This window comes from Dryobates pubescens, chromosome Z, assembly GCF_014839835.1.
Source record: "Dryobates pubescens isolate bDryPub1 chromosome Z, bDryPub1.pri, whole genome shotgun sequence".
Classification (NCBI taxonomy): Eukaryota; Metazoa; Chordata; class Aves; order Piciformes; family Picidae; genus Dryobates; species Dryobates pubescens.
In genome coordinates this window covers 19,175,519-19,191,198 of record NC_071657.1, presented here as the reverse complement: position 1 = coordinate 19,191,198, position 15,680 = coordinate 19,175,519, and the positions used below count along the sequence as shown (strand labels likewise).

At 44.9% G+C, this 15,680-nt stretch overlaps 1 protein-coding gene across 2 annotated transcripts in view; it reads right to left on the bottom strand.

Annotated features, from left to right (window-relative positions):
• Positions 1 to 15,680, bottom strand: part of MCC (MCC regulator of WNT signaling pathway) — a 205,606-nt gene that overhangs the window by 97,785 nt on the left and 92,141 nt on the right. For both annotated transcript variants that reach the window (XM_054178593.1, XM_054178594.1), the window contains exon 2: positions 11,595 to 11,708. In XM_054178593.1, coding sequence (XP_054034568.1) covers positions 11,595 to 11,708 — 114 coding nt within the window. The remainder of the gene's footprint in view (positions 1 to 11,594; positions 11,709 to 15,680) is intronic.

Here is a 15,680-nt window from a genome sequence, read left to right as displayed (position 1 = left end):
ACAGCTACAGGCTCTTCAGGAGAGACAGGCAAGGAAGAAGGGGTGGAGGGGTGGCCCTGTACATCAGGGAAGCACCAGATGCCATTGAGGTGGAGATCAGGGACGATTGGGTTGAGTGCTTGTGGGTAAGAATTAGAGGGAAGACCGGGAGGGCAGACATCCAGGTTGGACTCCGTTATAGACCACCCAAGCAGGAGGAAGATGAAACATTCTATAGGCAGCTTAAGGCTGTCTCAAGATCGCCTGACCATGTTCTCATGGGTGACTTCAACCGGCCTGATATCTGCTGGGATCTCAACACAGCAGAGGTTCTTAGAGTTCTTAGAGGTTCTTAGAGTGCATGGAGGACAGCTTCTTATCCCAGGTGCTGAGTGAGCCTACCAGGGGTAAGAATAGAATAGAATAGAATAGAATAGAATAGAATAGAATAGAATAGAATAGAATAGAATAGAATAGAATAGAATAGAATAGACCAGGTTGGAAGAGACCTTTGAGATCATCGTGTCCAACCTATCATCCAACACCACCTAATCAACTAAACCATGCAACCAAGCATCCTGTCAAGCCTCGCCCTGAACACCCCCAGCAACGGCGACCCCACCACCTCCTCAGGCAGCCCATTCCAGTGGGCAATCATTCTCTCTGTGTAAAACTTCCTCCTAACCTCCAGCCTAAACCTCCCCTGACGCAGCCTGAGACTGTGTCCTCTTGTTCTGGTACTGGTTGCCTGGGAGTAGAGACCAACCTCCGCCTCACAACAACCCCTCTTCAGGTAGTTGTAGAGAGCAATAAGGTCACCCCTGAGTCTCCTCCTCTCCAGACTAAGCAACCCCAGCTCCCTCAGCCTCTCCTCATAGGGCTTGTGCTCCAAGCCCCTCACCAATCTTGTTGCCCTTTTCTGGACACGCTCCAGCAAGTCAACATCCTTCCTAAACTGAGGGGCCCAGAACTGCACACAGTACTCGAGGTGCGGCCTAACCAGTGCAGTGTACAGGGGCAGAATGACCTCCCTGCTCCTGCTGGCCACACTGTTCCTGATGCAGGCCAGGATGCCATTGGCCCTCCTGGCTGCCTGGGCACACTGCAGGCTCATGTTCAGTCTACCGTCAACCAGCAACCCCAGGTCTCTCTCAGCCTGACTGCTCTCCAGCCACTCTGACCCCAGCCTGTAGCTCTGCATGGGGTTGTTGTGGCCAATGTGCTGAACCCGGCACTTGGATGTGTTAAATCTCATGCCATTGGACTCTGCCCATCTGCCCAGCCTGTCGAGGTCCCTCTGCAGAGCCTCTCTACCCTCCAGCAGATCAACTCCTGCCCCCAGCTTGGTGTCATCTGCAAACTTACTGATGATGGACTCAATGCCCTCATCCAGATCATCAATAAAGATGTTAAAGAGCATGGGGCCCAGTACTGATCCCTGGGGCACACCACTGGTGACTGGCTGCCAGCTGGATGTGGCACCATTCACCACCACTCTCTGGGCTCGGCCCTCCAGCCAGTTCCTAACCCATCGCAGTGTGCTCCCATCCAAGCCATGGGCTGACAGCTTGGCCACGAGTTTTCTGTGGGGGACAGTGTCAAAGGCCTTGCTGAGGTCCAGGTAGACTACATCCACAGCCTGCCCCACATCCACCAGGCGGGTCACCTGATCATAGAAGGAGATCAGGTTGGTCAGGCAGGACCTGCCCTTCCTAACCCTGTGCTGGCTGGACCTGATCCCTTGGCCATCCTCCAAGTTCTGTGTGACTGCACTCAAGATGACCTGTTCCATTATCTTGCCTGGCACTGAGGTCAGGCTGACAGGTCTATAATTCCCTGGCTCATCCAACCGGCCCTTCTTGTGGATGGGCACCACATTGGCCAGCTTCCAGTCTTCTGGGATGTCTCCAGTGAGCCAGGACTGCTGAAAAATGATGGAGAGTGGCTTGGCCAGCACATCTGCCAGCTCTCTCAACACCCTGGGATGGATCCCATCTGGTCCCATGGACTTGTGGGGATTCAAGTGGCTAAGCAGATCACCAACTACCCCATTCTGGAACAGAGGAAAACTATGCTGCTCCCTGGCTCCTTCTGCCAGCTCTGCAGGCCAGCTGTCTGGAAGACATTCTGTCCTGCTAGAAAAAATTGAGGCAAAGAAGGTGTTAAGTAACTCTGCCTTCTCCTCATACTTTGTTACAACGTTCCCCTCCGTGTCCACCAATGATGTGGTGGTCAGTGGGTGTTTAGGGGCCAGTGACCACGAGATAATTGAATTTTCAGTATTTGGTCAAGTTAAGAGGGGCAGCAAGGAGAACTCCACTCTGGACTTCCAGAGGGTAGACTTCAGGTTACTCAAGGAACTAACTCAGAGGGTTCCTTGGGATAAAGCCCTTAAAAATAAAGGGGTCCAGGAGAGCTGGACCTGCTTCAAGGAAGAACTCTTGAAGGTGCAGAAACAGGCTGTGCCAATGTGCCGGAAGATGAGCCGCCGGGGCAGACGACCAGCCTGGATGGGTAATGAACTTTTAATTGAACCAAGGGAAAAAAAGAGGGTGTATCATCTTTGGAAGAAAGGTGAGGCAACCCACGGAATGTTTAAGGATGTTGCTAGATCATGCAGGAAGAAAGGGAGGCAAAAGCACATTTGGAGCTTAAACTGACCTCTGCTGTGAAGGACAACAAAAAGTCCTTCTAAAAAATACATTAATAGCAAGAGGAAGGACAGGGACAACCTCCACTCCTTGGTGGACATGGAGGGGAACATTGTAACAAAGGATGAGGAGAAGGCAGAGGTACTTAACACCTTCTTTGCCTCAATTCTTACTAGCAGGACAGAATGTCTTCCAGACAGCTGGCCTGCAGAGCTGGCAGAAGGATTCAAGGAGCTGCATAGTCTTCCTCTGTTCCAGGAGGAGGGGATAGTTAGAGATCTGCTCAGCCGCTTGGATCCCCACAAGTCCATGGGACCGGATGGGATCCATCCTAGGGTGCTGAGAGAGCTGGCAGATGTGCTGGCCAAACCACTCTCCATCATTTTTCAGCAGTGCTGGCTCACTGGAGACATCCCAGACGACTGGAAGGTGGCCAAGGTGGTGCCCATCCACAAGAAGGGCCGGTTGGATGAGCCAGGGAATTATAGGCCTGTCAGCCTGACCTCAGTGCCAGGCAAGATTATGGAACAGGTGATCTTGAGTGCAATCACACAGCACTTACAGGATGTCCAAGGGATCAGGCCCAGCCACCATGGATTTAGGAAGGGCAGGTCCTGCCTGACCAACCTGATCTCCTTCTATGATCAGGTGACCCACCTGGTGGATGTGGGGAGGCCTGTAGATGTAGTCTACCTGGACCTCAGCAAGGCCTTTGACACCGTCCCCCACAGCAAACTTGTGGCCAAGCTGTCAGCCCATGGCTTGGATGGGAGCACACTGCGATGGGTTAGGAACTGGCTGGAGGGCTGAGCCCAGAGAGTGGTGGTGAATGGTGCCACATCCAGCTGGCAGCCAGTCACTAGTGGTGTGCCCCAGGGATCAGTGCTCTTTAACATCTTTATTGGTGATCTGGATGAGGGCATTGAGTCCATCATCAGTAAGTTTGCAGATGACACCAAGCTGGGGGGTAGAGACTCTGCAGAGGGACCTTGACAGGATGGACAGATGGGCGGAGTCCAATGGTATGTAATTTAACACATCCAAGTGCTGAGTGCTGCACACTGGCCACAACAACCCCATGCAGAGCTACAGGCTGGGGTCAGAGTGGCTGGAGAGAGGCCAGGTACAGAGGGACCTGGGGGTGCTGGTTGATGGTAGGCTGAACATGAGCCTGCAGTGTGCCCAGGCAGCCAAGAAGGCCAACGGCATCGTGGCCTGCATCAGGAACAGTGTGGCCAGCAGGAGCAGGGAGGTCATTCTGCCCCTGTACACTGCACTGGTTAGGCCGCACCTTGAGTACTGTGTCCAGTTCTGGGCCCCTCAGTTCAGGAAGGATGTTGACTTGCTCTAACATGTCCAGAGAAGGGCAACGCAGTTGGTGAGGAGTTTGGAACACAAGCCCTATGAGGAGAGACTGAGGGAGCTGGGGTTGCTTAGTCTGGAGAAGAGGAGACTCAGGGGTGACCTTATTGCTGTCTACAACTACCTGAAGCGAGGCTGTAGACAGACGGATGTTGGTCTCTTCTCCGAGGCAACTAGTACCAGAACAAGAGGACACAGTCTCAGGCTGCACCAGGGGAGGTTTAGGCTGGATGTCAGGAAGAAGTTCTATACAGAGATTGATTGCCCATTGGAATGGGCTGCCCGGGACAGGTGGTGGAGTTACCATCATTGGAGGTGTTCAGGAGGAGACTTGATGGGTGCTTGGTGCCATGGGTTAGTTGTTTAGGTGGATTGGATTTGTTGATGGGTTGGATGCAATGATCTTGAAGGTCTCTTCCAACCTGGTATTTTCTATTCTATTCTATTCTATTACATTTTAGAAGAATGAATTTATCTGGCAAGTAACATGATTATAATGACTGTTTATTGTAGGACCATTCTACAACTTATTTCTTATGTTTCTGCATCTTACCATTGTATCTGGCTGAAGAATTACCATGACTTTTAAAGTGCAGAAATAACACAAAATTTAAGAGAAAATGTTTAACAAAAGCTTTAAAAAATATTTAGGTGCAATAAGAGTTGCTTATCCTGCTTTTCTAAACCTAAACTCAGCCATGTTACCAGACTTTCTTTCTGTTTTCTCCAGCCATTTCTCAAGATAACCATCTTTTAGTGACAGACATATTTTGTGAACAGCCAGTAGCCTGGCAATATAAGACTATATGTTTGAATTTTTAAAAGGGTTCTTGGATTATCATGGACAAAAGTAACTGGAAAAGGCAGAAAGGAAAGAAGGGACATGATGCTATAAAGGATTGCTATGCTTTGGAGGTGAGTGCAGAGCTATGTCTCAACTAAAAGTGGCAAAAACATCCAAACAGTGGAAACAGTTCATTATGAATCTCAAAATGCAGTAGTGGAAAATTCTTCTGGTTATATGGGATTGCTCCTTATGATGGCTTATTTATTTTAAAGCTTAAAAGGGAAAATTAATGTATGTCTTGGTACCCATTGCTAAAGCTTTTCTTCTGGATACTGAACCTCTTTGTCATATGTTTTAGTTTCTGGGTTTTGAGTTCCAGAACAATGATCTGCCACCAGTTCCTGTTTCTTTCCAAGGTGTACATATTCAGCTCCCACAATTATTTGCATGTCAGTCACACAAACTTAAGATAAATACCTTACACTCTCTTCCTCATCTCTCTCTGAGAAAGCAAACACTGGCATTATTCGCTGAGGGGCTGCAAAAGATGAGCAATTGTTGAGCTCAGAAGAGAAGTTTCCAGCATAGGTCATGGTGTAAGTGACCCTTGGCTGGTTTTTGCTACCGAGTAAAAAAGTTATTTCAATTACAGCAGCAATTAAAATGCCTGGAAACACCTTTATCTGACCTCTTAATGCTGGAAACAACCACAAGAGCAAAAAGAGTGTGAGAAGAATGAAAAGAGAAAATATTGTAACCAAAGGGTACTGTCTCAACATACGATTCTACTGCCTATTAATGAACACAACTTCGTAGCACAAGGACCGTTACTACTGCAAATCTTTATGTTGACTTTGCAGTTTTCAGTCGAAGGACAAAAAAAGAACCACCAGCAGCAGTGGTTGGTAAGAGATGCCCCAGTGCCTCAGGATCTGCTGAAACAAACACCTGCTATGGTGCTGTTCACCAAGAATACAAGTAATCACCTGAATAAGCCATAATGATCAACCTGTCTAACAGGCTCACAGAGGCGAAAAATGCTTGTTCTACTGATATACATAGAATACATAGAATACATAGAATACATAGAATACATAGAATAAACCAGGTTGGAAGAGACCTTCAAGATCATCGCGTCCAACCCATCAACCAATCCAACTCTGCCCAAGCAACTAACCCACAGCACCAAGTACCCCGTCAAGTCTTCTCCTAAAAACCTCCAGTGATGGTGACTCCACCACCTCCCCAGGCAGCCCATTCCAATGTGCAATCACTCTTTCTGTATAGAACTTTTTTCTAACATCCAGCCTGTATCTCCCCTGGCGCAGCCTGAGACTGTGTCCTCTTGTTCTGGTACTGCTTGCCTGGGAGAAGAGACCAACATCTGTCTGTCTACAACCTCCCTTCAGGTAGTTGTAGAGAGTAATAAGGTCACCCCTGAGTCTCCTCTTCTCCAGGCTAAGCAACCCCAGCTCCCTCAGCCTCTCCTCGTAGGGCTTATGTTCCAAACCCCTCACCAACTTTGTTGCTCTTCTCTGGACTCGTTCCAGCAAGTCAACATCCTTCCTAAACTGAGGGGCCCAGAACTGGACACAGTACTCGAGGTGCGGCCTAACCAGTGCAGTGTACAGGGGCAGAATGACCTCCCTGCTCCTGCTGGCCACACTGTTCCTGATGCAGGCCAGGATGCCATTGGCCCTCTTAGCTGCCTGGGCACACTGCAGGCTCATGTTCAGTCTACCGTCGACCAGCACCCCCAGGTCCCTCTCAGCCTGACTGCTTTCCAGCCACTCTGACCCCAGCCTGTAGCTCTGCATGGGGTTGCTGTGGCCAATGTGCAGAACCCGGCACTTGGATGTGTTAAATCTCATGCCATTGGACTCTGCCCATCTGCCCAGCCTGTCGAGGTCCCTCTGCAGAGCCTCTCTACCCTCCAGCAGATCAACTCCTGCCCCCAGCTTGGTGTCGTCAGCAAATTTACTGATGATGGACTCGATGCCCTCGTCCAGATCATCAATAAAGATGTTAAAGAGCAAGGGGCCCAGTACTGATCCCTGGGGCACACCACTGGTGACTGGCTGCCAGCTGGATGTGGCACCATTCACTACCACTCTCTGGGCTCGGCCCTCCAACCAGTTCCTAACCCATCGCAGTGTGCTCCCATCCAAGCCATGGGCTGACAGCTTGGCCAGGAGTTTGCTATGGGGAACGGTGTCAAAGGCCTTGCTGAGGTCCAGGTAGACTACATCCACAGGCCTCCCCACATCCACCAGGCGGGTCACCTGATCATAGAAGGAGATCAGGTTGGTCAGGCAGGACCTGAGAGGAGTGGCAGAATTTAAAGAGATGGTCCATTACACTTATAAACACAAATATATACACCAGTATACACTAGTATAAAGACAAGTCCATGATGCCAAATTCTAGAACCACAGATCACTATGAACTGTGGTGCACCCTCCTGATCACAGATCTTGGTAGAAAGATGGGGCAGTATGAACAGGACCACTCTCTCTGTACAGAGTTTTTTAGACTTTCCATTCAGACATCCACTGTTTATTGTTATCAAAGCCAAGATACTGTGCCAGACAGAGCTAGTAGAAACCATTACTTTCCTTCACATAACCACAGGAAGATTTTTGGAAGAAGACCTTAGTTGTGGTTGACCAGTACTTTAGAGAAAATTTCATTCAAGAGATCACTCTGTTGGCCAACTGTACATCAATACAAACATTCTTTATGAAATAATAGAAGGGAGTAGGCAAATGCTACAGCAGATCTCCACAGACTGCAGTTTTGGAAATTAGCATGATATGATAACCAGGAATCAGTTGTGTCTTGTTACAAAATTTTAAGCACAGGCTATTCAACTGTCTTTCTTTGCCATTTGTTATTTACTACTGGAATTGTGGTTCCCTAAATCACCTGCACTTTGTAAATTACTAACTCTTTCTTTCAAAGGGTCTCATATGCCTCATGAAACAATGGAAATAGTATTACCAAAAGTGTATTATGACAGCTATTTGTTTCTGAGAGCATTTACCACTGAAATGAAATTAAATTTACCACTGAGCTGAAATGAAACATGTGCTGCCTTAAAAAGCACAGTCCAGATACAGAATAGATTTAATACTGATCCACTAGCATCTGAATATGATTATGCAGAACCTCAAACACATCTTATCATAGTAGTATCAGTCAGGGTTGGAAGGGACCACAAGGATCATCTAGTTCCAACCCCCCTGCCATCTTATTTAATTTATGCCTTATGTAATGGGTTGGGGCAGATCCCCTCCCCACCACAGGCAGAAATAACGACTCAGGCAAACGGATTGCAAAAGTGATGAAAGTTTAAATAGAAAGCAGTGAATGTTACAGAAAACCCAAAGCGCAGTGACAAAGAAAGATCCCATCCCCACCTGAGGGTGCATCCAAAACCCCCAGGGCTCCTTCTTCCCCCTCCCTCTGCTGGGCTAGTCTCAGCTGGCCAGGCCTGAGACTGCCCATCCCCCTGTGGCCTTGGGCCCAATCAGGCCCATGGCCGGGAGATCTCTCCCCCAGTTACCAAGTCTCGGAGAGGGAAGGAAAGAGGAAGTGCCAGACCCCACCGCAAAATTTATAGTGGTGCAAGGGATTATGGTAGAAATACCTAACTTCCTGAGTCCACCCACTAGGATGGACTTCTGGACACAGGAAACACCCCTGTAGCAGAGGGCACCCAGCCCAAACTACAACACCTTCTGAAATTCTGTTTCACATTAGTGAGAAAGAAATGCACAAGATAGAGGTTGTAGAAGAAAAGATGATACAGTATGATACACAATACAAATTTGGATGAATCTCTGTGGAATGGGAGGAAAAGTACAAAAATATATGTTAACTGGAGCATCTAATAGGAAGTGATGTAGTTAGGAAAAGGCAAAAAAGTAAAGTGGTTTCATGAATCTATCTTAGTACTTAAACATAGCCAACACATTGAATATGTGAGTTGTGCTTGCTCAGTGATGTATTCTTTAAGAAAGAATGTATTTTATTTAATATATACCCAAAACAATTTCTGCGCACTTGAGGCCTCAAGAAAATTGAATTGGAAAGAGCTAAAACACTAAATTGAAATTATTCATTAAAAAGTACAGAATACAGAATTAACCAGGTTGGAAAAGACCTTCAAGATCATCAAGTCCAAACTATCACCCAACACCATCTAATCAACTAAATCATGGCACCAAGTGCCTCATCCAGTCCCCTCTTAAACACCTCCAGGGATAGTGACTCCACCACCTCCCTTGACAGACCATGCAAATGGCCAATCACTCTTTCTGTGAAGAACTTCTTCCTAACACTCAGCCTAAACCTCCCCTGGTGCAGCCTGAGACTGTCCTCTTGTTCTGGGAGAAGAGACCAACTCTCACTGGGCTACAACCACCCTTCAGGTAGTTGTAGACAGCAAGGTCTCCCCTGAGCCTCCTCCTCTCCAGGCTAAGGAACCCCAGCTCCCTCAGCCTCTCCTCACAGGGCTTGTGTTCCAGACCCCTCACCAGCTTTGTTGCCCTTCTCTGGACATGTTCCAGCAACTCAACATCTCTCCTAAACTGAGGGGCCCAGAACTGGACACAGTACTCATGTGTGGCCTAAACAGTGCTGAGTACAGGGGCACAATGACTTCCCTGCTCCTGCTGGCCACACTATTCCTAATACTGGCCAGGATGCCACTGGCCTTCTTGGCCACCCGGGCACACTGCTGGCTCATGTTCAGCCTCCTATCAACCAGTACCCCCAGGTCCCTTTCCACCTCGCCACTCTCCAGCCATGCTGTCCCCAGCCTGTAACACTGCATGGGGTTGTTGTGGCCAATGTGTAGAACCCGGCACTTAGATGTGTAAAATCTCATGCCATTGGACTCTGCCCATCTGTCCAGCCTGTCAAGGTCCCTCTGCAGGGATCTCCTACCCTCTAACAGATCAACCTCTGACCTGCTTCAAACTTGGTGACTCAATCTCCTCATTCATCAGTAAAGATATTGAACAGGACTGGACCCAGCACTGATCCCTGGGGGACACCAGTAGTGACCAACTGCCACCTGGTAGTGGCACCATTCACCACCACTCTCTGGGCCCGGCCAGTAGTATTTTTACGTGAAAGCTAGCATGACAGCTAGCTTTCTACTTTTGTGTTCACTGCTCAGGCAACAGTTGTCACTGCACTTGAGCTCACAAGCACCCTGCCCAAGATCATGTAAAAACCTCAGCATTACAGAATGAGGACTACATAGACTTATAACCACAAAAGAAAACACCAAATAATCTTGTGCTAGTATGTGTACATGTTAGCTGGGATTAAAGACTGATCCTTAATCTAAGCCACTATCAATGGGGATTCATTTCTGTATGGGAGCACCTCTAAGGCACTTTTCATTGGTTGAGAGAGGGTATTTTTAAACAAAGACCTGGAAATAATACACCATCAAAAAACTGTGGTTAGCACAGGACCCTGAAGAGTTATAAATTGCAACAAAGTCAGTGTAGTCATAAGGAAAAATGTGAATTGTTTGGATACAGTGGATCCATCTGAGTGTTTACTGATTATCAAATGTAGCCTTGTACCAAACTGCATGTCTGAATGCAGTAAAAATTAGAAAAGGCTCTCACATTATAGCTGATAAACAGTATTAACTCCCAACGTGGCTCTGATTCATGTATCTAGAGGGGAAAAAAAACATGAAAGTGTTTTTTATTCTGAATGTTTCACTGATGGTCTCCAAAGCTCTAAGACCTTAAAGGTATCTGAAAAAAACATCAGGAAATGGGGACAAGGCCACAATATATTTGAAGGAAGGAAGTAAAACTCTTTGAATTAAGTAATACACAGATACAGACCCCTACCAAAATACACCAAATACTGATAAATTCACAAAATCACAGTATGGCTGAGTTTGACAGGAACCTCTAGAGGTCATTCATCCAACCCTCTACCTAACTGAAGGAGGATGACCTAAAACAGGCTGCCCCAAGACAGGGTCCAGCTGGCTTCACAACCTTCCTGGGCAGCAAATGCAATGCTACACTTTACCAGACATTATGGTATGACTGTCTCTATGCAAGTATGAGTAAGTAATTTGAATTGTAAAACTTAAAGTACTTATACAAGCTGTTTGCCAGAATGACATTATCTGAAAAGAAAGGTTTCATTTAGAAAGGAAATATGAACAATAGTTCAGTTTTGCATGTTTGCATATCCCTCTCTGCATTTATCTTGATCTGAAAAAAATGAGCAGCTTTTTTTTTTAAGAGCTGTCAAACACTAGAAATCAGACTTTATTCTTCTTCAAAATCCCTTGGATTTCCATCGACTGTGTTTTCCACACAGATATAGACAAACTGGCTTATTGGAAGTTAGTCTGAGGTCACAAAAAATTCCTCACATACCACCAAAGCACTGCCAGCTGGAAACAGCTTTTGATCAGTGTTAATTTGTGCTGTGTTTAAGTCTCACCCAGGAGTGTAAGGCTTTTCAATCACATACCTAATCCACTACAATAAGGATGAAATTTTTACATTCTAAAGTATTTCAAAGCAGTCACTGCTTAAGCTGGATTCAAAACAAAATTAATCTAATGCTTTCCTGATATTTTTAGAAGAGCATCATCAGGACACAAAACTTAAAAAACAAGGAAACTATGCTTCTTGCAGACTTAAAATTCACACTTGTGACACTGTTCAGGCATTTTACTCTCTTCTCATATACCATGTTCCTCTCTGAAAAACAAGGACTACACAAAATGAGTACTATCTTCAGAATTTTAAACTATTTCTCACCTGTGCTTTGGCTAATTTCTTTTCCAACAGGTCACGCTCCCTTTCTGTTTGTTGAAGGCGTTTATTAAGCGCCACTATATCTCCCTTTAATGAAGCCAGGGCTGCTAAATGAAGCTGGAAGACAAAAAGAAAGAAGCAAATCAGCCAGTTCATAAACCATGTAGCAGTAGCATTTAAAAGAAGATCCATTGTCATACAGCAGCTACAGTATCTGTGGATTTCTACAGTAGTTAATAGAAACTTCAGCCTAATAATAAAGTCTTTAAAAAATCCACATGCAACTAAATAGTTCTTCCACGAATTTTCTCCACATGGCACACATATTTCTTCATCAGAAAACACATTATAAGGACAAATACAATTAAGTATAATTCAGCTATGTTAGCACTAATGCTAGTTTAATAAGAAGTAGCTGGAGTCTTGTGTCATAAAACAATATTAATGTTGATGCAGGTTTGTATTACAGAAGAAGGTATTTTGTGTTTTGATGTTTTCACACTTAACAAAGGTTATGAGGTTGATGAAGGGAATAACTCCATCCATAACATTAATTACTATTTTGCAACTAAAGCTTACTCCACTTTCAGCTACTGCTCTGTAGTTCTTGTTCTTAGTCTGAAGTCACTGATTTTCAATGATTGTAGTCCAATGAAGCCACACATGAATAATCTGAACTGTTTTTCTTTCTGCAGTGGCTTGTCTTGATGAAAGATACATTCTACATTCAACTGATAGCATGTGAAAATAAATAGCAGACTGGATAACTTAAAGTCATCTAAATTACATTAGTTAGCTAGCTTAGAAATCAAGAACAGTTCTTTAAAGAGTTTTGTTCATCTTGTAGACTCTCTTCCTGTCCCTAATATCCAATTCATTGTTACACTAAAGGCATCAGGTAAGAACAGTAATCCAGGCATGGTATAGACATATGCTACATAGCTTCTTTCAAGTATGTATGCTGACATCTCTTACAAAATCCAGAAATACTCTGAATATCTTTTAAGTATTTTTGGTCTTCAGCAGAAGGCCTTCCTTCCACAGAAAACTGCACAGGTATTACAGTATCAATCGCTTCACAGCTGGCTTGGTGACGACATGTTATCAAATGTCCTAACACCATTTGTAGTTTAAGGTGGGCTGCCTCTTAATGACACAAGATCATGAAAGAGATTTAAAAACTCAGCGCTTCGTAAAACTTTGTACAGCTGATAGCAAGATTTCTGTTTGTAAAGCCTGTTGGTCTGAACTCTTTAAGAAACTGCTCCCACAGAGAACCAATTCACACAGAGAAAGCAGTTCATTGACAAAGCCTGTGTTGTTCAGAAACTTTACTCTGATCCAATATAGCTACTACTGAATTTCACCAGGAAAAAAATGCCCTATGTGACGCTGTTGTAGCTGAACATATCCAATGGGATATGCAAGGTCAAGGCAGGTGAGAGCAATTACTTACAAGGGATAAGACAAGCTAACCAACATCATCCAAGGAAATAAGAATTCTTTCAGAAAACAAATTAGATGTATAGTATTAATAAAAAAGACATTACTATCTTCAGTTAGAAGCTATAATTTCTATGACATTTTTTCATAAGAACAATAGTAGTTGTTTACTGAAACATGCATATGCCACATTTTATACCCATTATTATTCTGCCAAGTTATTATATATTAAATACAGAATAATTATTATCATTAACAACTGCATCTATTATTAAAAACTGTGCATAGCATGCTGTCTTTAAAATGCAAACCATGATACAGCTAAGTTTTGAAAGGGACAATAACTAAAAAGAGTAAGTGCAAGCTTAGGAAAACCAAGCTCCTGAACTCTCAAGCCTCCTCTCTTCTCCGTTATACTTGCTTCTACAAATATCTCATACATTACTGTAGGCATGATTTAATGGTGTGTATTTTGCACAGTACTTTAAACACAGCTTTTGGTGCTGGGCTTCATGAAATATTTGATGTGGGTATAATGAAAGCCAGTATTTGCTGGCAGTCAGGTTTCTCAAGAATTCTGTGGGGAGTAGAATGCAAAAGTGGATGTGATAGTAATATGAACTGAATGCCAAGGAAGCAGGGGACTACTATCATTTCTGCAGTACATATTACTGGAGGTGCTCTGAGGCCATGAATAAAATAATACAAAAACACAAAGAGCAATGAAGGAGAATGCTGAAAAGACAATAGGTTAAAAGTACTGCAGAGCAGTACAATTACTCTTACCCTCAGGGTTTTTCCCTGACATCGTGAACTGTGACCGTCATCACTAAGTCTGATTCACAAGCTAAAACCGTTTGTGCTCACTCCATGTTTGCTATTTTCAACAGAGAACAGGACTTAAGCACATCTTTCTCTATGAAATTAAAGAACTAATCTTAACTTTTTTCTCCTGTTTCCTGGCTTTCTTGCCTATAGTCCTGCTGCAAATCAGCTTGGGAACAGATGTTTTGAGAAACATAACTTCTGACATATCAAGGGAGCCATAAAAGCATCAAGATCATGGAGATAGTAACCCATGTATCAATACAAAGCATAAAAACATCAGAAGACAATTTATTTGTTCACAGAATCACAGAATGTTAGGGGCTGGAAGGGACCTTGAAAGATCATCTAGTCCAACTCCCCTGCTAGAGCAGGATCACCTATACCACATCACACAGGAACACACCCAGGTGGGTTTTGAATATCTTCAGAGAGGAAGACCCCACAACCCCCCTGGGCAGCTTGTTCCAGTGTTCCATCACCCTCACAGTGAAAAACTGAACTTCCTGTGCCTCAGCTTCCAGCCATTGCCCCTTGTCCTGTTATTGGGCATCACCGAGAAGAGCCTGACTCCATCCTCTCAGCACTCACCCTTCACATATTTATAAACATGAATGAGGTCACTCCTGAGTCTCCTTGAAACTAAAGAGACCTAGCTCCCTCAGTCTCTTCTTATAAGGGAGATGTTCTGCTCCCCTAATAGTTTTCATGGCTCTGCACTGGACTCTTTCAAGCAGTTCCCTCTCCTTCTTGAACGGAGGGGCCCAGAAGTGGACACAATACTCCAGATGCAGCCTCACCAGGACAGAGTAGAGGGTAGAACCTCTCTTGACCTACTAACCACACCCCTTCTAATACAGAAGGCACTGGCTTCTTGGCCACAAGAACACATTGCCGGCTTGTGGTCAACCTCCCATTCACTAGGAACCCCAGGTCCTTTTCCCCCTCACTGCTCTCCAACAGGTCAGTCCCCAACCTATACTGATACATGGGGTTCTCTACCAGGTGCAAGACTCTACACTTGCCCTTGTTGAACTTCATTAAATTTCTCCCTGCCCAACTCTCCAGCCTGTCTAAGTCTCTCTGAATAGCAGCACAACCCTCTGGTGTGTCAGCCACTCCACCCAGTCTTGTGTTACCAGCTAACTTGCTGACAGTTCTCTCTATTCCCTCACCTAGGTCATTGATAATAATGCAGGATGGGACTGATCACAGTAGTTGCAAAGAAGTTCACTTGATCTCAGCAACAAGGAGGCTTGATGGTGGTCTTCCTTTCAGATGAACAGCCATCAACAACTGAATGGATCAGATGGTAATGGAAAGGTTTATCCCTGTGTTAAAAGAGTGTGAATTTCCGCCTGAGCCAGGTCAACAATGGAGATGTACATGCAGGTCAGTACAACATAGCACATAAACCCCAGAAAATTAGCAAAATAATTGTAAAGACGGCAATGGGCTTGAGCTGGCTTCAACCCATGGATGCCTTCCTAGTAAGACTGGGGCTGCTTAGCATTATGACAGTGTTATGGAGACTGGCAGTGAGAATCACAATGGTATTGTCATTGAACTAAGTATTACAGTTGGTATACTCTGCCAAATGTACCTTACATTTGGATTGTGTTTTCAGGATGTTTTTTACCATTCTGCTATATAGTCCAAGTAAGATCAACTTTTTAACAACTACCTTCAAATAAGTAAATCTGATATTAAACATGACACCCTCCAGGTATACCTCCAGGTATCTAAAAAAGCCTGATCAGAAAGTACTGGACTCTGACAGTCTCTCCTTTCCTTTGTTTTCCATTTGCATTTCCCATGGTT